The sequence below is a fragment of the Antennarius striatus genome, chromosome 16 (assembly GCF_040054535.1).
Source record: "Antennarius striatus isolate MH-2024 chromosome 16, ASM4005453v1, whole genome shotgun sequence".
In the NCBI taxonomy this organism is placed as follows: domain Eukaryota; kingdom Metazoa; phylum Chordata; class Actinopteri; order Lophiiformes; family Antennariidae; genus Antennarius; species Antennarius striatus.
Window position 1 is genome coordinate 19,465,966 of NC_090791.1, and position 23,003 is coordinate 19,488,968.

General features: G+C 40.6%; 1 protein-coding gene across 13 annotated transcripts in view; it reads right to left on the reverse strand.

Moving 5' to 3' along the window:
* rbfox1 (RNA binding fox-1 homolog 1) overlaps nucleotides 1-23,003 on the reverse strand; it is a 106,422-nt gene that overhangs the window by 12,573 nt on the left and 70,846 nt on the right. For 3 of the 13 annotated variants that reach the window (XM_068336017.1, XM_068336018.1, XM_068336022.1), the window contains 2 exons: nucleotides 13,200-13,275; nucleotides 9,534-9,589 (listed from right to left, as the gene is read on the reverse strand). In XM_068336017.1, coding sequence (XP_068192118.1) covers nucleotides 9,534-9,589; nucleotides 13,200-13,275 — 132 coding nt within the window. Of the gene's footprint in view, nucleotides 1-6,242; nucleotides 9,612-10,440; nucleotides 11,375-13,199; nucleotides 13,276-23,003 lie in introns of those variants that run through there. The other 10 variants (XR_011038308.1, XM_068336024.1, XM_068336025.1 and 7 more) reach the window with 8 other exon arrangements.

Genomic DNA, 23,003 nt, shown 5'->3' on the forward strand with positions numbered 1-23,003 from the left:
TGCCTGCGTTGTCCTTGCCTTCCTGCCCGTGTCTGTAGTTAAGTTTCAGTTTCAGTTTTTTTGATTAAATCATGGACCAAAGCTGTGCCAACTGTGTCCTGCACTTGGGTCCATATCCTGTCGTCCATGACAGAATGAACCAGCCAGAACTGGACCCAGTGGACACGACATTCTTGCTGCCCCGGCCAGCAGCAAGTTCTGAAATCCAGAACTGGCTGCCGAGTGGAGAAAGCCACCATGTCATTGCTGGCAGCCTACGCTGGTATTTCAGCTCCAGTTTTTTTGCCTGACCCCGAGCCTGTTGCAGTGTTGACTCCTGTCCCCACGCCCCGACCCCAGCCTGTTCTGGTCCCCACGCCCAGACGTCAGCCTACTCCAGTGTCCGCGCCCAGATGCCAGCCTGCTCCGGTCCCCACGCCCGGACGCCAGCCTGCTTCCATGTCTGAGCCCGAGTCTGTTCCTGCATCTAAGCCCGAGTCTGTTCCTGCATCTAAGCCCGAGTCTGTTCCTGCATCTGAGCCCGTTCCTGCATCTGGGTCCGTTCCTGCATCCCAACCCGTTCCTGCACTCCAGCCTGTTCCTGCACCCCAGCCTGTTTCTGCACCCCAGCCAGTTCCTGGATCCCAACCAGTTCCTGCACCTGGATCCCAGCCAGTTCTAGATCCTGTTTCCGACCCTGGACTCCACTCGGTTCGGAAGCAAAACCCTGACCCTTCCCGGGACCGTTTTTGGGAAGTCGGGGGCCGTCCCTTGGGGAGGGGGGGAGTACTGTCACGGGTCTGTGTGGCTGTGCTGGTGTGTGGCAGGGAGAGAGGCCAAACTTGTGGGTGCAGCCTCGGCTCTACACCTGTTGGTCCTCTCCACACCTGAGGCTCATCTTCACACCCCTGGCTGGTCTCTACACCTGGACTCAATTTGGCTAATTGTCATGAGGCTGTTTAAGCCAGGTTTTGTCAGAGCTTTTTGTCGGTTAGTTTCCTAAAGGTTGGTCCTGAAGTCTTGCCCTGTAATTTACTTCCAATGTCTGTCCTGTAGTTCTGTTTTGTTCCTGCCTTGTTCTGCCTGCGTTCTGTTTGCATTCCTGCCCGTGTCTGTAGTTAAGTTTACGTTTCTGAATAAATCATGGACAAAAGCTGTGTCAACTGTGTCCTACATTTGGGTCCATATCCCTTCTTCCATGACAACAGCAGGAGCTCGACATATTTGGTAGGCCCAAACATGTCATCAAAGTCTGTTGGGAACGTCTGGTGAAACCCTCTGTCAGCGTTGTCTTGAACTCCTTCTTCTGGGAGAGCTTCTTTCAGATCCTGAGGGAGGCTGGGGGCATTGAGTCGAAGTGGACTGTTCTCCATCTCCATTGTTGAGACAGCTGCTGTCTATTGTGGCGGCAATCCCCAAACCCGCTGGTGGATGCCGATAAAAGGGATACTCCCAGCATCCACCAGACATTTACTCATGGAACTATGGAGGAATCTTACAGGTACTATGATGTTTGCAGATGACATTGTGATCTGCAGTGAGAGCAGGGAACAGGTGGAGGAGAAAGCTAGAGAGGTGGAGGTTTGTCCTGGAAAGGAGAGGAATGAAGGTTAGCCGCAGTAAGACAGAGTACATGTGTGTGAATGAGAGGGACCCAAGTGGAAGAGTGAGGTTACAGGGAGAAGAGATCAAGAAGGTGGAGGATTTGAAGTACTTAGGCTCAACAGTCCAGAGCAATGGAGAGTGTGGAAAAGAGGTGAAGAAGCGTGTCCAGGCAGGATGGAACAGGTGGAGGAAAGTGTCAGGTGTGATGTGTGACAGAAGAGTTTCAGCTAAAATGAAAGGAAAGGTGTACAAAACTGTGGTGAGACCAGCGATGTTGTTTGGTCTAGAGACAGTGTCACTGAGGAAAAGACAGGAGACAGAGCTGGAGGTAGCAGAGATGAAGATGCTGAGGTTCTCTTTGGGAGTGACCAGGAAGGATAGGATCAGGAATGAGTACATCAGAGGGACAGCACATGTTAGAGGTTTTGGAGATAAAGTCAGAGAGGCCAGACTGAGATGGTTTGGACATGTCCCAATGGAGAGATAATGAATACATTGGTAGAAGGATGCTGAATTTTGAACTTCCAAGCAGGAGGCCTAGAGGAAGACCGAAGAGGAGATTTATGGATGTAGTGAAAGAGGACATGAAGGTAGTTGGTGTGAGAGAAGAGGATGCAGAAGACAGGGTTAGATGGAGGCAACTGATTCGCTGTGGCGACACCTGAAGGGAAAAGCCGAAAGGAAAAGAAGATTCAGGCATTGCTTTTTCAAGAGAAAGACAAACTACTAAAACAACACTTCAAGCAAAAGAAGGAAAAGTGCCTCATCAAAAAAGTGCATCATAATTGCGATGATTACTTGACCAGTGTTACAGAAGCATGCCCCAAAGTTTGAAGATCGCTGGAAAGCAACTACAAAGTGATGAGTCAACTGGACTTGATTCTCATGCACTTCAAACCTGGTAACACACTAAGACAGAAGCTGGTCTGGCATAAGGTCAAAACACCTCAAACAGAGTAATTTAGTGTCTGCTGTCCAGTGCGGTGAGGAATGCAGTGAATGGTTCATTGCACAGACCAAACAACGGCTCCACAAGAGCATGGATCAATGCAGGAGAGGCAACTCCTCAGGACTAGGCTCAGCAGTCCACCTGAAAGACAGGCTACTCCTTTGAGGACAGTCATGTACAGTGTTTATCAGGGTAGACAGATGGTTTGAGTTAAAGAAGCCATTTTTGTCAAACTGGAGAAACCCACTCTGAACAGAGGAGGAGGATTAAGACACATCCATCAGCCACCTACAATGCAGCATTGACCTCCATCGACAACCATCACACCTGGGTGCAGCTTAACATAACAGCTCACGTGAGGGTGGGTGGAACAACACCTTCCTTATAAATGATAACAACTTCTAACTAGACGCATTGGTTTCAGTCCTGTATCTGGGTCCTGCTCCAAAAGGAGTTTAAGAATCTGGATTCTCTAACAGTCAGTCAGAAGTGTAGAAGCCTTTTTGGTGAGAGGTGAAATGTCTTCAACGAAAACTTTATTTTTTTTGCTCTTTTGGATTTACCTGGACCTGGATGACTTAGAACCTATAGTGGGGGTTGGCAACTCACAGCTCTGGAGCTGCATGTGCTCTTTCAGCCTCCTGACAGTGGCTCCCACGTCTACAACCCTCGCTTTTACCTGCAGGCAGCCTCTGCTTCTTGAGTGTGTGACCCCCACGGTAAGCTAACCATGAAAAAATCCCCAAACAGAAAAGTCTCGAGAAGATAGTTAAATTCTGACTGGACAGATTCTTTTGCTTTCACCACCAATGACACTGGCTTACCTTTCTGCTTATCAAGTGACGAGAAATTAGCAAACAACAAAAAATTAAAGACATTTACACAACAAACACTCAACTTTTGCTGATAAATACCCAACTGAAGATGAGTGAAGGAGAATGACTTCAGAACTGCTTCAGAAAGTTGAACAGAGCAAATAAACTTTCAGGACATGGATCAACTCTCCAAACTCAACTCCAGCTCCTAGTTCTGTGGCAGCTCAGGATATCACAGGGAGTGGGAAGCCGTTCACAGACGGAGAATACATGGTGGCGGTTGCTGCCTCATAATAGTCCCTGGGTCTTCAGGTGATGGCTTCTGGATACCCCTGGCTGGCCTGGGTTGGGGGTGCTCTGCTAGCCTGGCCCTGCTGGGTTCTGGTAGCCTCTCTGGGCGTTGGTTTCCATCACACATGCATGTTGGTTCAGGGCCTACCAGCTTCTGTCGAGTCCAATTGTTGAGAACCGTTGGGTCCTGTCAGAATGTGATGAGTCTCTCCTCAGACATCTCATTAATCTTATGCCCTCTTTGTTCCCTCTGCACTGTTTTCCTCTGGTGACCTATTCTATACTGTCAGGACCTCCACTAATCTACTGTTTTATAACATTGAGTATTAAAATGTTTGTTGTGAGAAATAATGAAACAGCTCAAGTCTCTTCCACTGCAGCACTGCCTGTCTATCCACTACCCTGTTTGTGTTTTCTCTCCGTGTATCTTCTGGTTTCCCCACTAACACACAAAGGTGCAGCATTTCCCTGGCTCACAATAAGAAATTCTAATAAAGATTGATAACATACTTCCCAGAGAGTAACAGTGATGGTCACGTGCATACAATAAAATATTTAAAAAAAGATTTTGCTGCAAAACTAAAACATTCATTGATGTCATTGATGTCATTTTGTGGTGTTAAACTATGAGTATACATGCAGACAAAAAACAAAGAAGAAAAAAGTCATATCCCTCAGCTCAGTCTTTTTCTCATCTCTGATCAGAATCCAGAACTTAAAGAAAACCCTTGCTGAACATTTTTAGCTTCAACTGCAGAACAAAAACGCAGTTTGAATTATATCAGCATCACTGGCCTGCTATCCATTAATTATTGATCACCTGTTTCTACACTCGCGAGACATAATTACCTTCTGTAATGTGAGCCCTTCATCAAATTTAAACATTTATATTGCTTATCTTTCTGCCTATCCCCTTGGCTAAATTTTTTCTAATTACACTAATCGAAACGACTTGGAGTGTAATTCTTCTCTCTGCTTTAATTAGAAAGCAGGGATGACATAAATATTTCACTTGATCCCAAAGTATTTGTGAAATAATAGCTGAATAATAGGTGGTGTTACTATTCCTATTCATCAGATTGGAGGACAGGAGAAAAATGGTCAGCTATGTAGATATACTGAAGGCATGTGATACTTAATATGTGCTAATTGGATTTCCGTAAAATTATGAGTGACAAATGTATTTACGAGTTTTTAATTAACATTTATGAACAAAGCTTCAACAAAGTTTTGTGTATCAGACTATCAGAATACAAAATAACATTGGACTCATGTCTATGTAGATGGGGTGGCCGATGACCCAGCTTATTTTCTACAGTTTCAGGATGTTCTTGCTGAAGGTTATTATATATTCTTCCATCATAATATAACTTTTGCAATGTAGCCACAAGAGGACACAAGCCAGTGTCTTATTGTGCCGGTCCCAAGCCCGGATAAATACAGAGGGTTGCGTCAGGAAGGGCATCCGGACTGAGGACTGAGAGTAGGGACGTTGAATGTTGGAACTATGACAGGAAAAGGTAGAGAGTTGGTTGACATGATGCAGAGGAGGAAGGTAGACATACTGTGTGTCCAGGAGACCAGGTGGAAAGGTAGCAAGGCTAGAAGTTTAGGAGCAGGGTTCAAGTTGTTCTATCATGGTGTAGATAGAAAGAGAAATGGAGTAGGAGTTATCTTGAAGGAGGAGTTTGTTAGGAATGTCCTGGAGGTAAAAAGAGTTTCGGATAGAGTGATGAGTCTGAAGCTAGAAATAGAAGGTGTGATGTTCAATGTTGTTAGTGGGTATGCTCCACAGGTAGGATGTGAGCTGGAGGAGAAGGAGAAATTCTGGTTGGACTTTGATGAAGTGATAGAGATCATACCTAGAAGTGAGATAGTTGTCATTGGTGCAGACTTCAATGGACATGTTGGTGCAGGAAACAGAGATGATGAGTAGGTGATGGGTTTGGTATCCAGGAGAGGAACACAGAAGGACAGATGGTGGTTGACTTTGCAAAAAGGATGGAAATGGCTGTAGTGAATACTTTCTTCCAGAAGAGGCAGCAACATAGAGTGACCTATAAGAGTGAAGGTAGGAGCACACAGGTAGACTACATCTTGTGTAGATGGTGTAACCTGAAGGAGAGCAGTGACTGTAAAGTAGTGGTAGGTGAGAGTGTAGCCAAACAGCATAGGATGGTGGTATGTAGGATGACTCTGGTGGTGAGGAAGATGAAGAGGACAAAGGCAGAGCAGAAGACGAAATGGTGGAAGCTAAAAAAAAGGAAGAGTGTTGCATGACTTTCAGGAAGGAGTTAAGACAGGCTCTGGGTGGTCAGGAGGTGCTTCCAGATGACTGGACAACTACAGCTAATGTGATCAGGGAGACAGGTAGGAGAGTACTTGGTGTGTCATCTGGAAGGAAAGTAGATGGGGTTCTTTGCTCAAAGAAACCTGCTGTTCATATTTGTGTTCTGCTTTGTCTAACTTTGTTTTTTGGGCTTGGATAAGAGAATCATTGACAAGATATAAAAGTGAGGAAATATAGAGTAAAACATGCCCAGATACAGGAAGGTGATATTCTTTAAAAAAAGCAAATAATGAAAAGGAAATAGAGAGAAACATGCTGAGAAAATCAAACTTTATTGATGGTTATTGATTCGTGGAAGAACCATAGTACATGCACATACAATGACTGGGTAGGAAGCCTTGTTTTGAACAACATCTACTGGAAGCAGAGCTTGTATAAAGTATCTGTGGAGTCAGACATTCAGCATAGTGATGAAATTTTCCCAAGTTCTCATCAAGGGACCAAGGATCTAACCACTGACTTATTTTTATAACATGATGCATCTGAGAGTTCTTCATACTTCGTTTCTTATAAATACAAAAAGGGAGCTATTTAACAATGCCACTAATTGATGTCTAGTAATTGTAAACAGAACATAGCACAAGAAGCAGCCCAAAGGCTGGCTTGCAATGCAGCCATAGCAGAGCTCCTGTTGCCCATGTAGCGCTTTTCAAATACACTACAGATTTCATAAATTTCTATATTTACATCATAGATTAGCTTGTTCACAAATTTCTAATATTTATTTAGTATTGTAATATTCAAACAGTTAAATCCCCAAAGAGTAAAGGTTGGGTTTTTAAAAAATAACAAAAAAGATCACATTAAGACATGTCAAGAAAAAAATAAAATCTGAAAAACTAAACACTGAAAAAAATTACAACAACAGCACTGATATGTCTCAGGTTCATCTGAAAATTACAAATTGCATAAACAAATGGTAGATTTGAACAAAAGTACATGAATGTGAGTATCTACATTGAGCTAACTCTTTGTAATAAAAATTAAAATATGACTCGATAAAAAAGAGAGAGTTCTCCTTAACAACTGACTTAACTACTCACCTAAATGTAAAACATTATGCAGTTGTGTATTTCATATAAGACAACATTTTTCACTGCACATCTCAAGTATAATATACATTGTTGGATTATTATATTTTACCCCCTTCAAATTTGGTTATTAAAGAAAATTAAAAAAGCAAAGTAAATTAAAAAAAATAGATACAGTGGCAATGGTCACTGCAATATATATTTAAATTTCTCCAGTAATATAAAAACCATTAGCTATACTAATGACTATATTGGAAGTTAATATAAAAACATCTATATCTGGATGGCCAACATTACTCAGTACGGGAGAGGATTAGAGCCACATAATTTTTTTTTATTATAATAATAATTATTATTCCTATTATTATTAAAAAACTTTTATTATTATGATCATTAGTATTATTATTAGCATTAGCATTAGCATTATTATTACTACTATTCATTGGGCCCTAATTCTTTTCCATATCTCAGCATGAGGGCGAAGCACTTGCATGACTGAAGTATTTAGTTGCCATTAGCAATCTTTTTTTTTTTTTTTTTTAAATTTCCTAATTCATAACTATGTAGTCTTGATGATAGACATAAAACATGCCAGATATATCCACCAGAACCTTTGGCTTAAAGTGTGAAAAGATAAATCCACATTATTTAGTCAATAAATCCACAACCTGAATATATGACGACCAAAACATTCTCTCAAAGAAAAGTACACCTGCCACAGAAGCTGGGAAGAGCTGTAATGCTAGTTTTCTTTTCTTCACTGATCTTGACTTGACAATCACCAGATAGACAAATATAATTTTTATAACTAAGAAACATCTTGGTTTGACAAAAAAAAGCTTGGGGTTTTAAAAATGCTTTGCTTTCAGCAAAAGACACAAAAGTTCTTCTGACTCACTGACTCCTGATCACAAGATGGAATTTGGAATGCAGACAATTCAGGTCAAAGTTAACTTGCTACCAGCTGTTGAGAGTAAAGAGAAAGAAGGCTGTAGGCTTCTGTCTTATGCACAGTTACAGTGCAGAGACGTACTGTATCAGTGTCAGCATGCCCATCTCCCAGGCAGCAAATGTCCATGTGCCCATCTGTGCATGCGTGGTAATGTTGGCGTCAAAATAAAGTCTGGCATTTGTGCATTGTGGCTCGGTGCTAACAAAACACGGACTGCAGCCACTGACCAACAAGAAGTCCAAAGTTCTTCTCATTAAAACAGTTAATGACAGACATAAACCCACGGTGAAGGTGCATTCATAAAGTGTCTAACTCCACTTTGTCTGTAAAATATTCAACAATCTGAGCACAAGAATGTTCTGCTCTGTTCTGGGTCTCTCTACTGAGACTGCTGCCCCCATGTTTCAGACCTGAGTAAGCAGAAAAATGCATGCGTGGATAAAGAAGCTGATAGAACAGAAGATTTAGAAATAGTGGAGGCAGAGGGGTCAAATTATAACACTGGCAGAACAGATTAAAAATTTTAGTTTGGGGACTATGTACAAAAAACAAGCACATAACACATAACAACATGTGGTCTTGCATGACTTCAGACTTAGCATAGCTGAATCATCAGTTTTATGTAAATCACACACAAATCACAATCTGATTTGGCTCAGAAAACACCATCTCTGATAGTGAATGCTTGTTGACTCATATTTGAGACAGTACTACTTTTAATAATAACACACAATCAAAATTACGTTATCACTCATTTTCTTTTTGGAAGCAATGCGTGTTTTTTTTTTTTTTTCCTCTTAAGATCATTATTATGACTTTATGCACACAACATTATTACTTTGCTACAGGAAAGTAACAATAAAAAGTTTGTACTCCGTCATAAGAAAAAAGATGTGGCCTCAAGATGATGGACTGAAAACACAGAAATCATCAAACAAATCCAGGTCTCTAGAGTTCACTGAAGAACTGTTTGACCATTTTTTAAGGATTATTTACTTCTTCCAAAGCAAAAGGCCAATAAAAAAATTATCATTGTAAACCGACTGGGGTAGGCCAAAGGAGCTGAGACAGTGAAACAACAATAAATTGGCATAGTCACTTTACCACTCTTACAAAACATAAAAACCCTCAGGTGTGACTATTCTATACTACCCTAGCGATTAGATCGGATAAATATTTTCTCCGTGTTCTAGTTATTACTCTAGCGGCTCTCTATTAGTACCATGGAAAAAAAACCTTTACAGCTGATAGTCTATATTTAAATCCTTAGAAATTAAAAACCCACAATATCAAAATACACAGCACAAAATATCTGAGGTATAAGATGAAAAATATCAGCTGTCATTTTTTGTTCTTCTCTCTTAGGAGACTGAAATGATGCACAAACTGCATATATTGCAATACCCAGGCCTCAGTAACATCTCTCCTCTTATAACTCTGTCATTTGTTCATACACTCGCTCACACACTCTTTGTTTCTCTCTTGCTGGAAGGTTGAGGATCGGTTGGAGGTGTTGCTAATAGGGTGCGAAGCGGCTGTAGCCTCCCCGGTATATACTAGCCTGGAGAGAGGACAGCACCAGCCCCACGTCGTCGGCGTGGCTCCGAGTTTTGGCATCTGTCAGTGGGGCGAAAGCATTCTGAAATATGACATGAGGACATACACACAGACATATACACTCATGAGAGAATGTAACACAGACAAATATAATTAATGAAATATCAAAGTACACACACACAAAGGCATGAAAACACACAAACACACACAAACCTCTTCAACCTCTGAGTCCTAAACAAAAGCACAACTAAAATGTCACCATTACGTTACCGTTCCTCCAACGCACACCACCCACGGGGGATGAAAAGACCAATGACCGGAGCAATCGTCATGCAGCAAGCACCGCAAGACGCTTCATGCCAGGGGAACATGCCAACCGCTAAGTGAAAGAAATCCAATTAATACAACGATGAGCAAGTGGAGGAGAAGACGAAATGAAGTCAAAAAAATGAATGAATGAAAAAAATGAATGAATGAATCTGTAGGATTGATGTGTAAAACGCAAAAGGCAGTTCATTGGGATGAATGAGTGCACCATCTTCATGCATCCACATGACTTCTCTCAGAAGGGCTGGGGCTTCGAGTTGTATTGATTCAAGGGAACAATGTACAGAACAAGCTGAATTAATTGGAATAAGTCCCATGAATAGAGAGGGATTTTTTTATTCCTGCAAAATGACTGTGTGTGTTTGTGTGTGTGTGTGTGTGTGTGTGTGTGGGTGTGTGTGTGTGCGTGCGTGCGTGCGTGCGCGTGCGTGTGTGTGCTAGATGAAAACTTTTTTTTTTTTTGGTAAATCAGTGAAAAATGAATCAGCAGACAAAACTATTAACTGAAAAAAGTCAGGAAAATTGTAAGAAAGAACACATGCACGTCTCCGGTCATTTTTAATTTTTTTTAAATTTTAAATTTTCATTTTTTAAGGTTTTTTTTTTACATCATCATCACAGTCCGGAATAAACACAATGAAAATCTCGCAGTCACAAGACAGATTTGACCTGATTAACAATGAATGCATGGCATCACACGATCTACGAAACACATACAGTATGTTGAGCAGCTCTCCTACTTCCTTAAATATCTGTACAGTACATTGCTCATGTGGACACAGATGGTGCTTTAACACAAGCGGCAGATGGTGGAGGCACAGAGTCCAACAGCCAAGGATCACATGGGTGTCCATCAGGGACACTGGTTGAACAGCAATGAGCCAGGTGTCAGTCAAAAAAAAGACACTCGACTGAAGTAAATGGCCATTTGTTCAAGGGTCAAACGTCCCTAAAAATCAAATACCCCTCTGATAATGAATTGGCCTAAAATAGAGCAGTAACTGAAGTAAATCAAAGGACAAAACCCCTTTGATTTTATGGCGCCAATTTTTTTGTAGTCTCATAAAAGTCTCCACTATATGAAATGTATGATGATAAAAATGGAAGCGCAGTTTAACTACCAGTCACCACTACCACTGTTTAATTACATATCTTTCATGGGTCACAAATTCTGGACAAAAGTTATGCATGACATCACAGCTGATGCAAATAATGGACCAAACAAAGAAATATCACAGAATTCAAAATAAGATCCAGTTTAGTGCAGCTTTAAAATGCTGGTGGTGGTACCGAGACTAATTGGTGTACAGACTGAGAACTTATGATGCAAGTCATTTTCTTTTTGTTTGCAAACATTCACAACAGAGTTTGATGATTAATTACACGACAGCTGAGCCTGGATGTCTGTTCAGTTTGAAGCGTGTTGTTTGCGACTAACCATTAAGTTTGACAATCTTTTCCTCCAGTCCGCCGAAGCTTTCCCTCGCATTTCTTTCCTCACTCGCCTCCTCCCTGCAGCTGTGGCACCACAAGGGATTTAATTATCAAAATGACTAATTATTTCATTACCAGGGAGTGCGGGGTGAGGTGGTATCCACCAAATTAGAAATATAATAACTAACATGGACTGGGCTGCCAAGGCATGAAGACATTCATCACCTTTTACAGGCAGGATTAATGTGTCATTTGGACTGCCGTTAGCAGCACAGACAAATTCAATTAAGTTTAAGTGAGGAGATGTCAGCACTGCAGAAAAGCTCATGCACAGCAACTGAAGAAGAGAACGGGATGGGGGAAGGGTAGTAGGGAGGAGATGAAGCAAGGGAAGATCTGAATAGTCAGCTCAAGTCTCCACTGCCTTCGTCAAAGAGAACCAAATATTAATTGCATTCTATATCTATAATGCTGATAATTTCATGCTTAGTGACCTTTTTTTCTGTAAAAATTGCATTAAATTTAGTGCTGGACCCCCTTCACAGTCTTCTGCAACACTTGTTTGTAAATGGATTCAAGTAATTCAAAATAAGCTAAATGTCAGTCTATGGGATGCTTGAGCTAATTTAATCAACTATCATGCGGCAGGCAGAAGGTGAAAAAGCATTTCTTGTTGATCGACTTCTCTTCATATTCAGATTTTGCTATTGTATTTAATCAAATATGTTCTTGTTTCGTTGATAAGGTGGATGGTCTTAAGCAGATTTCAGAAAGAGTAATAAATGTATCTACGCTTCCAGAACTGACATGATTCTGGAGACTGCATTATAATCTTTATAAGTCATTACAGGTATAGTGAGCTACCAGCACTCCTGGTCCAGGGTGAGTAAGGGTCTGAGGGGGAGGGTTGTCTACTGCTCCCTAACAACTGTTCCACCAAATCCAATCTGATGCTGGTTCCATGATAGTGACAGCTTGTATTTCTAATGTTGACTCCACTGGCTGAAGGGACACGTGATCAATGTCAGGACCACAATGCAGACATATCGACACTGAGTCACGCTGTGTTTGTGAAATTAGTGGTTCTATGATAGTCATCATCAACCGTGTCTTAGGAGGTTGAACTTATCCAATAGTCAGAAGGTTAGTGGTTTGATTCTCAGCCAGCAAGGTTCTGAGCTCCATCCTGCTCAGTTTCAGTTCTTTGGTGTTAATTCTTATGTCTGCTAATTAGCAGGTTGTTCCTTCTCTAGCAAAGCAATGAAGATTCACTCTAAACTTGATTCAACCCCACCTACCCAGCAATCCTTCCGACAGTCTTTGATTACTATTGCAAATTAACTTTATAACTAGCAATGTGATGTATATGTACCGTCCATAATCCTAGCTCCAGTCCCTGACATAGTTATTGTTGTGGTTGAACTAGGGTACCACGTTTCCTCATTGATTACCCCTTCTTGCATGAATGGATTTAGCGTCTTTTTGATTGGGTATTGACTCAAAAAACCAGCCTTTTGAACTGCTTTTGGTTGCAAAGGGGTATGCAGTACTGCAGATGGACCACAGATCAACAGCCATAGCATGACATTCCCTTGTGGGTGTGTGCCAAAATGCTCTAATGTAATCGATGGGAATCTGGGATGGGAATCTGCTGACAGTTGTCTTACCAGAAATATATCAGGCCTACCCACTTCACTATGACTCACACCAAAAACACAAATGCAAGAATTAGGGCTTTGTTATTTTCATTGGACTATAAGTAATGAAGCCACTCAAAAGTGTAAAAATGAGCATGCAAAGTGACATGCGCTACAAAATAGGAGTTCCGTTTAGTTACAATGCAAATAAGATGTGACATGATGCATGACAATGGATGGACAACATGATTTGCTCGGCACAAAGTTCGTACCACGGCACCAACGCTGTATGTGGCTGCTGGAGTGAGGGCATGGTTGTAGGGGTCGGCAGCATATACTCGTCCATAACTGTGGAAACAAAAACCAGAAACAGAATGGTAAAGAAACATGCCACTGTCTTACTAACGAAAGCTAATAAAGCTTTATCTTATCTTATTTTACTACTGTAGTGTATCATGTCATCAAAAAGTCATTAGACCATCTGAATATCAAAGTTATGATAGCGCTGAAGTTGCTGCTTTAATTAGGCTCTCATAGGTGATTGTTCAGCTCATTGAGGCTTAAGATAAAGCTTCAAGGTACTTGAACAAAGATTCAGTTTTACTTTGAGGCTGAAATGTAAGTACAGCCAAGTTCAAACTTCAGAGTCACTGAGTCAGTATTTAGACATAGACAGCAGAGTGGACCGTGAGTTTTATCAAGTCCCAACATTTTTATGCCACATTTTTGGCAAACTACACAGTACTCAGAGCCCACAAACCAATGTCAAACTAAGTTTTTTTTTTTGGTTTTGTTTGTTTTTTCAATGTCAGAATCAAAATATAATGAATTGATCCTTGGGCTCTTTCCAACCTCTCCAAAAACAAATGTAATTAAAATCCACCCTTCTAATTTACACTGCATATGTAAACACAAATAAGATCAGCTCCGATCTTTTTGTTCTCATCTGTTTCCTCCTGAACAACACAGACAGGCTTTTTTTTATTTGCTGAAATGGCACCCCAATCAGCTAGAAAACATCAGTTGTCATTTACTTTCAAAACCAATCCCAGATTAAACATTAATGTCTTTACTGACCTTGTTTTTAAAAAAAAAAAATTTACTAATAGTTTTCATGTCTCTGCAAATATTTCGACTAAGATGAAAAAATCATGTTTCTCCTCAGAGCACTGATGGACGACAAGCCAGTAAACTTATGTTATAGATGAACTCAGCAACATATAATACCTGACTTCACCCTGAATGAACCAGCGTGTGAATTGTAAGCCATTTTGAGTATTTCTTGCCTGGTGCATGGAAAAAAGTCAGTGCTAATATCCAACAAAATGTCACTGTTACGCCTAGTAATCTTGCCTGACAATGGCTGAGCACTGGCTTCACACTCATTTGTGTCTCCATGGGAGTTTTGTTCTTAAAATGAGGTGTGTTCAGGTTACTGGTGCAGTGATATACTGTAGTGTGTATATATTGATATTTCAAGGATGCATCACATGTACCTGCAAACGCCAATTCATGACGTGCTTACTCTCGTGAAGCACGGATGAGAACTGGCATTATCTGAATCTCCATGGAAAGTTTCATCAACCACTGTAAACAAATGATTTTCCCCAGAACTTGCACACATGCATAGTTCACCGCATCACTATTGGTCGTCCAGGATTTGTCAGGAGTCTGACTGTTTTACCTCAAACTATTTCCTTTCCTTTTATGAACCTGGACTGTGTGTGGGCCCTTTTACATGTGCTTTAAAACCCATATCATACAGTAGTGTTAGCTGGTCAGAGATTTAAAGGGGTCCTATCATGAAAAACATTTTTTTCTGGTCTCTACATATACATAGTGGTCCTCCCCAATCCTACCAACTTCTTGAATCTGGAAAGCAAACGCTTCCTCTATCAACAGAAAATTGGAAAATTGCGCAAAACTCCACAGAAACAATTTGTTGCAGATCAGCGCCAGTCTTGACGTAACGATGGGAATGACTGACAGAGTGACTGACATATCCTGAGCCCATCTGCTAGAACGCCCCCCTCTCCCCGGATAAGGAGGTGTTCATCCCCTGAGGTGGTTCAAGTTCAGGTCAAGGTAGCTGTGTGTGACAACGTCTTGGCTGAGAGCTAGACACTGAACGTTCCTCAGTTGTTGAAGTCAGCTAGTATTTGGCTAACTAGTTAGCTCTGCTTTAGACCCCATCCACACGTAGATGGGTCTTTTTGAAAAAAAACAGAGAAAAATTTAAATCCACACGACATCACTTTCAAAAAAATCTCCTTCCACACGTAACCGCATAAGTGGGTTAATCAACACGTGTATAAGCAGCTCCATCACAACACTGAAAGGTTAAAACCTCAGGACAACCGCTACGTGGGAGTGAACGGTGCTGTACGTGCACTAAAAGTAAGATCGGGCCTAAAAAATCCAGCCCGACCCGACCCGAGCCCGACGGTATTATAGCCCGACCCGACCCGAGCCCGCGGGTATTATAGCCCGACCCGAGCCCGCGGGTATTAAAGCCAGACCTGACATTTTGAGCCCGACCAGGCCCGTCGGACTTGGATTCGGGCTTAAGATCTTACGTCTACTTTCAGTGCATACGATCAGAGAGGTATAGTAACAGGAGGATATACAGCTGACACACGGAGGGAACTGAGAAGGTGTTTTATATTTCTCATACAGCGCCTTCTCTGTTTTACCTAAATCATTTATTTTATAAGGGTATTCCTTAGTTTAATATCCATAGATAGTTTGAGATACATAATCACAAGTTCTTAAGCTCGAGCCCGAGTCCAAAAAAAATCCAGCCCGACTTGAACCGAACTTAATAACTGACTTTTTGAGCCCGACCCGGCACAAATTTCGGGTCTGGTCGGGCTTGGACTCGGGCTTAAGATCTTACCTCTAGTGTGCACGTAGCGCATGTGTACGACATTTAGAAAGTGGGTGGCAGGCATTGGAAGAGGAAGCTCATTAACATATAATGGCCAGCCCAGACAAATGAAGCATATTTATTTCATCAATATTCAATCCAAGATATTGAGGACCCGCCTCCAGTTGGACATCTGGAGGCTGTCTGACAATAATTAAAACACGTATAGTTTTTAGGGAATATAGGTGGCCGTGCATAAAGAGCAATTGCTTTCATTCATGTTCACCCGAAACATATGTGAATAATCAAAGCGATTGAAATATTATGCCTCTCATTTTTGTTACTCAAATTATCTACCATTAAATAAAAACAGTTGTAGGGATTGGGACGCATTGCTCCAATGTACTTTAAATCAAACAAACATGCTTTTATGTTTGTGTCCATTTCTGGCACAGACACATAGAATTGACTATTCAGGGTATTGACAGAATAGTGTTGGTAAAAGCCAGAGAAAATTTGCCAAGAATGAATTTGAATTGGAAAGAGAAAGTAAAGAAGAAGACAATTCTGCGTGAAAATAGACTACATGTACTGTACATAAAAAGAATAGAGAATGAGTTTTCTATTTTTAGAAGGACCTAGGCAGCAGCAGTTCATTCCAAGTCAGCAACCATGCTATGGCCTACCAGTCCATCCCCCACCCTCTCCTGCATGTCCTAGCGCAGTCATGATAAGGGCCAATCAGAAGCGAGGGCCTGTGCCCATAATTGAGCTGATTTGCATAGCAGGCCAGTGGTTAAAGCGATTAGAAGTTAATCCCGATTAGTTTTGGACATTGCTATTCACCATGCAGCCCCCTCAACACCCACACTGAGCCCAGAACTGCATTTGACCTATCTTATCTCACAGTGCAGAGCCCTCACCCATCATCCCTGTGTGTATGACAGTGCATGTGAGAGTGTGTGGGGAGCTGCAACTACAACAGAAATTCAAATAAAATTGAAGTCAAATTTAAAATGACCCTGAGGTGAATAGATAACCATGGAAACAACATTTTCACCAGTTCTAGAAAATGGTTGAGAGTTTGTTCAAATGCATAATGCCTTTGATAGTTATAGGCAGGGCGTGATTTGTCAAAAAACAGGGGGTATTTTTTTGTTTTTTAATAAAACAAACAAACAAACAAACAAAAAATACAACAGCCCTATTTCTTTCTAGTTTAATGGCTGGCTCCATAAATGAACAGTTGAACATTCATTTTAACTAAAACTTAAAAAGACATGAAACATTGAAATTTTTGTGTTGGCCATTGTGTGGAAGATGAAGATGATGAACACGGTCTAACTAGGCTTCAGGACCATGGATACGGGCCAAACACACCAACATGGGAAGATGATTTAGGCAAATGCTAATGATCTGTAAAGTGTACCATTAACATGTCATAGATTCAGAATTCACATCATGTTAAAATGACTCGGCAAATCTCAGACTAAGTTAACAGTTTGCTCTCATGTCAGACTTCATGTGGTCTTTTCTTCTTTCCTGTTGGCATCATCTGCAGCGTTTGCTTCTTGTCTCCACATCTCTGTGAACTTCTGAACAGGAAACGAACCCACAATGTATTTATGTTCATGGAGACGTTCGCCAACATGGAGACTGAGACAATTCAGTTGTTTGACCACTGAATGCTGAATTTTTTGCTATTTGATGTTAACTCTCGCTAAAGTTAACTGAGAAACTTAATGAAAATGAAACACGCTAATACAACATAAAGAGCCGTGTTGGACTTTTAAGCACTTCAGTGCATCATTCACGTCAGTGTGGTGGAATCCCTCAGTGGCTTAAAGCTTGGCTTAGCCTCTACAGCCCCAAGGATAACATTCCTTCAGCAGAGGTAGAAAAAAAATGGAAAAAATGAAGGGATACATTTGGATTAATGTTGGCAGCATTGATGTTTGTACAGAATATAAAGGCAGCCGATGGGCATTGTTACTATCTTCCAGTTCATCATTGCTAAAATGTTTTTCAACAGCATACTGTTTTTCAAAGCACACAATGACAGCCCTTATTTTGTTATGATAATGTATAGTATACTATATTAGTAGAAGGTTGGAGTATAACGCATGAAAAGACCAATTACATTTTGACTGCAGTTTTTCCCTAACCCTGCAAAACTCATGCACTCCACTGCATAACATTCTAGTTTGCTTAGCAGGGCTTCACACAGTACTGATAAAGGCTTTCCTACAAAAAACAGACGGAAAACAAAAAAAACATCCCAATGAGGAACAGTTCTTCAAATTCTCATTCTGATCTACCTCGATTCAGTGGTAAAGATGTCGTATGTATTTTTATTTTTGTGGAATTCCAACTTCTGACATTTTGGTTATGTGAAGATCCCATTCTTTTTTAGGGGATAGTCATTGGGCAGAGGTTTTTTTGGCCTAAAGCTAAATGGTTGGACACATATTTAGTGCAGTCAATGTCTTGGTTCTGCTTAGCTAGAGGTTCTGGGCATGGAACAATTGTTTATGACTCTTGAGTGAGGCATGAACAGTTTGTTTAGTTTGTTGCACAGTTGACACTTGATAATGAGATGAATAATCATAGCAGTGTTGTGTGAAATCTGTGATGACAAAGATGCACAAGCACACTGGCACATTTCCCTGTCCTTCAGATATAAGTGCACAGCGGTTGTAGATTTTCATCAGTGATTCTTTGATGAAAAAGGTCATTGCATTTTGACAAACTATATACAGTAGTCACCAAACAGTAAAGAAATAAAGCAATATGCAGCATCACTCTAAGGAAAAAGAATCTGTATTGTAATCTTTGATTATAGTATATCTAGGGAATTGTGGGCACCCAATATGATCTGAAAGATGAGCAATAAATCTTTCATGTAGAACAAAAAAGCCAGAACCATGAGCAAACTATGAACAGCTAGCTAGTGTGGGGTTCTCCTTTCTCTGATTCAGAAACTGCTCAACCATAATCTTGAAAAGGCCCACAATCCTCTGCTTAGTGATGAACTAAGACACCACCCAGAATGAGTCTGGAGCCTGCTCAATGTTTGTGCCTGTAGTTTTTCTTTCCCACTGTCACTGAGCTTTTCATCATGAGGGTTTGTTGGACATGTCGGGTGTGTAATAAGGAGTGAGCCTACATCTGTCCTTCTTTGAAAGCACCTTGATATAACTTATGATGTGTTTTGGTGCTATGAAACTTGATGATTGGTGGTTGGTAGATCAATGGCAGCAGTGTGATATTCAAGGTGTCATCTTAGTTAACAGAAGTCTGATTCTGTTTGAAATCATCGCCCAGAAAACCTCAGCCACGTTTAGACACGGAGACAGCATGAGACTGTAACAAGACCAAAAGGTCATCTGCTTTGTACATGAGACCTGCTACCTTCCGCTAAATCACATAGAAACCTTGTTTGTTTTCCAATGTCTGTGATATTTATATGACCCATAGTATAACCAATTTACTAAGGACATGATGAGTGTTGTCCTTTTTGATAGATAAGTCAAAATCTAAGGGACACTAGAAAATTAGGGGTAGGGTTAAAATTGAGATGGGAACAAATGTTTTGAACTGTGAGGCCAAAGCACTAGGATGGCAAAACAAGAAAAAAAAGTGCTATAACAAAAAATGTGACAAAAAACGTGTAAAGACACCCAAGCACCTGACATTGAGACAGTATCTAATTAATAGATTCTGGAAAAGTACCTACATTGCTGAAAGGAAGTCTATGTGTATGTGTCTAACAATTTCTAAATGCTCTAAATGTGCTTACAGGAACATATCCACGAGTCTTTGTATTTGAATTGGTTTCCATGACATATGAGCCACACTGTCTGGTCAAGCACCATGAAAGTAGCTGTTAGCATTTCTAACCTGTGACCCACATGGCATGAACATGACATGTATTGTTCTATCAAGGCCCCACACATGGGTGTATCAGGGCAACACAGGTATGCAAACAAGGCACCGATGCTACAGGAAGACATAGATGTAGTACTGAGTTAAATTATACCTTTGTGGATGTGCAAAATAGCTGGTTACTTTACCTATTAACAGGCACAGTAAGCAGGCTGCACAAAAAAAGGTGCGAAGTCCAGGGTATGTCAAAAAACACTGGGACCATGTGATTTTTACACCATCTACCTAATATCCCTTCAACAAATGTACTTCACCTCTCCTTCTTTTCCCTTCAGGGGTCGCCACTGATTTGCTGTGGGTTGCCACAGCAAAATCAGTTGCCTACATCTAACCCTGTCTTCAGCATCCTCTTCTCTCATACAACCAGTCAACAGTCAATTTATAGTGACCAGTTTGTGCTGTCTGTTGTGATTTTGGTGGTGGGTGAAAGCTGGAGAACCTGGAAAGGACCAGTGCCGACACACATAGAACATCAAAACTCCTGAACAGAAAAGCCCCAGGTGAAAGTAAACCAAGCCATTTTTTTTAGACCTGAGAAAGGCGTTTGACATGGTAAACCATGAGATCCTTTTGACGAATTATTATCATCTCATAATATTTCAGATATAACATTGGAATGGTTTAAATCATAAATCTGGGAAACGGAAAACAAGAAATGATATACAAGAAATAATCCTCAACCAGCACCTGAAATTATTCTGAAAGGTGAAAAACTTTTAGAGGTACAGTCTGTCACGTATGTAGGTGTAGTATTGGGCAGTGCTTTATCTTTAAAAAAAGTTCATAGGAAACTTGATGAAAACTGTAAAAGTTAATTTATTCCAATTCAGATATATTTGCCCGCAGATGAGGAAGTTGCAAAGCTGTAACATGCATCGATAATTCCACATCTTAAGTGCTGCATCACTACTTGATCTCTTTAATCTAATACTGTGCTACAGTCATTACGTCTGTACAAACAAGTTCTTAAAATATTAGATAAGTCTTTTACCACACTGTACTATTGTGAAGAAATGCAAGTTGCTTACCTATGAAAATTTTGCATAACCTGCCACCACCACCCCTTAAAGCTTTTGTAAAATCATGTGATGAAACAAGTATTAGAACAACTTGAGCCACTTCCAGAGGGGACTGCTATGTGAACTTTTAGTCCTCTGCATTTGGGCAAAACTGTTTCTCCGTCAAAGCTGAATAGAACTCACTGCTGTTATATATACGAGAATATGACACCCTACGTCAGTTTAAACCGAACCTAAAGAAATGATTGAAGAACAGTCAAAGCTGTGACCACTAGAGTTGTTTCTACTGTTCAAGAATAGTAAATTGCACATTATATGGTTTGCATTTTAATGGTGGTAAGTTGATCTGTTCTTAATGTTTCCTGTTAATGTTTGTGGATTTATGGGTGTGTTGGGGGGGGGGTTGCTTTATGATGTAAGATTTTCATAAACCTGTTGTATTTCAGCATTTGTCTGGAGACTGCAGATGAAAATTAGCTTTCAGCTATCTCAGGTCTGTGTAACATATTTGTCATGCAAGGTCCCTGTTAAATAAAAGATTTATTATTACTTTTATCATTATAATAACAAGCCCAATTCAGGTTTTTAAAAAAAAATCCTATAATGAATTTTTAATGCCAGTCAACAGTTTGGACATGGTTTTCCAGTTTTGATCGGTGTTGTACATGCAGTACAGCCACCAGTGCATGTTTGTGTGACAGTGTTGTAACAGTGAGTGATGATCAGCTTACAGCACTGACACACTTCTCAATTTCCACAATAATTTTTCTGGTGATTGTTTATTGCTGAGTATTCCTCATGTCACTTATATGTATCCATGTGTCCATATGTGTAATATAAATGGTTTGACACAGGGGAGGCCTTACGATTCATTCTCCACATGTCAGATTTGTCTTCTCATGAATAAAAGGACTGAGGTGGCAGAATAATTCCTATCCATTACCATTCCTGGCTACAATTAATTCTGTCTTAGCAAGCAAATTCAGTACCATCATTCCAACATGATAGCTTATTTTAAACAGAAACTACTGTGTGCTTACTATGCTACAACACTAACTGCTCTGTTGTCTAGAGCTGCAGACCTTACATAATAATTTTAAATCACATTAACTCATAGAGATCGCATAAACTCATATAGATCTAGGTTTTTTTGTTTTCTAAATAATAAGTACAGCAATCCCTCGCGTATTCGTGCTTCAAGATGCCCGGCTTCACCTCATCGCAGATTTTTAGTAGGTAGTCACCTCATACCGTACATGGATGCCATTGGCTGACAGCCTCCAGAAGTGCGCTGCGTTCCGAGACTCTCGAGCGCTGCACACTTCTGTGTATTAAAGAAACACTTAAAGCGCTTTAAACAATCTATGACAGTGTAAGAAAAGATAATACAGTGGCTTAATATCAGTGCGGGGAGGGTTTATAAGCGTTTAAATTACTGTAAATAATAAAATAAATAGTTTGTCGCTGTATTGCAGAATTTCATTTTTTGCTGGTGGTCCTGGAACGCACTAACTGTAAGTAACGAGGGATTACCGTATTGGTAACAAAATGTATTATTAAAAAACATAGTCTGAAGATGATGCTCAATGTTTGATTTTTAATGTCAGAAGGGAACATTTTCAGATGCATGTGTACTTCATATTTGTATATAGCTACTATAGTATAGTTGGGGTTAAAAAAGACCAGGGTTATACCAACTTAAGTAAGTGTAAGTGCTTGACAAAAACTCAATTATGAGTAAAAAAAGAAAAAGGACAGGAAAAACAGCCTGTGTTTTAGTTTCATGTAGTGAATGGCAGCAGTGTTGTCTGACAACATGCGGAAACAAGCGTAGGACCTTGTGAAAATGGTCCAGATGCTGCTGAAACCTGCCAGAGCAAACAGACTGAGGGGTCTTTCACACATGCTGTGAGTGTGCTACACTTCTCAAAGCTGTCATTAATGGACCCCAAACAACATGGTGATGCAGCCCAAGATGAATATCCACAGAGCCTTTGTAGAAGGTAGTGGTGAGCTGGCCGTAAAAAACAGCACTGCTCCTTGGCTGTGCTCAGTATGATAGCGCCTGATATTCTGTTGTCAGAGCAGCGACTAGGCTATCTTTATCCGAACAACAAGGTCCAAAATACATAAACGCTGAAGTCCAGCATGGAAGACTTCCTACTAAATGATTGCCTTGTTACAAACCTGTGTGCTATGTTGCATGTGTTCCCAGGTTGTTGTTTGTTTTTTTAGCCAAAGGATAA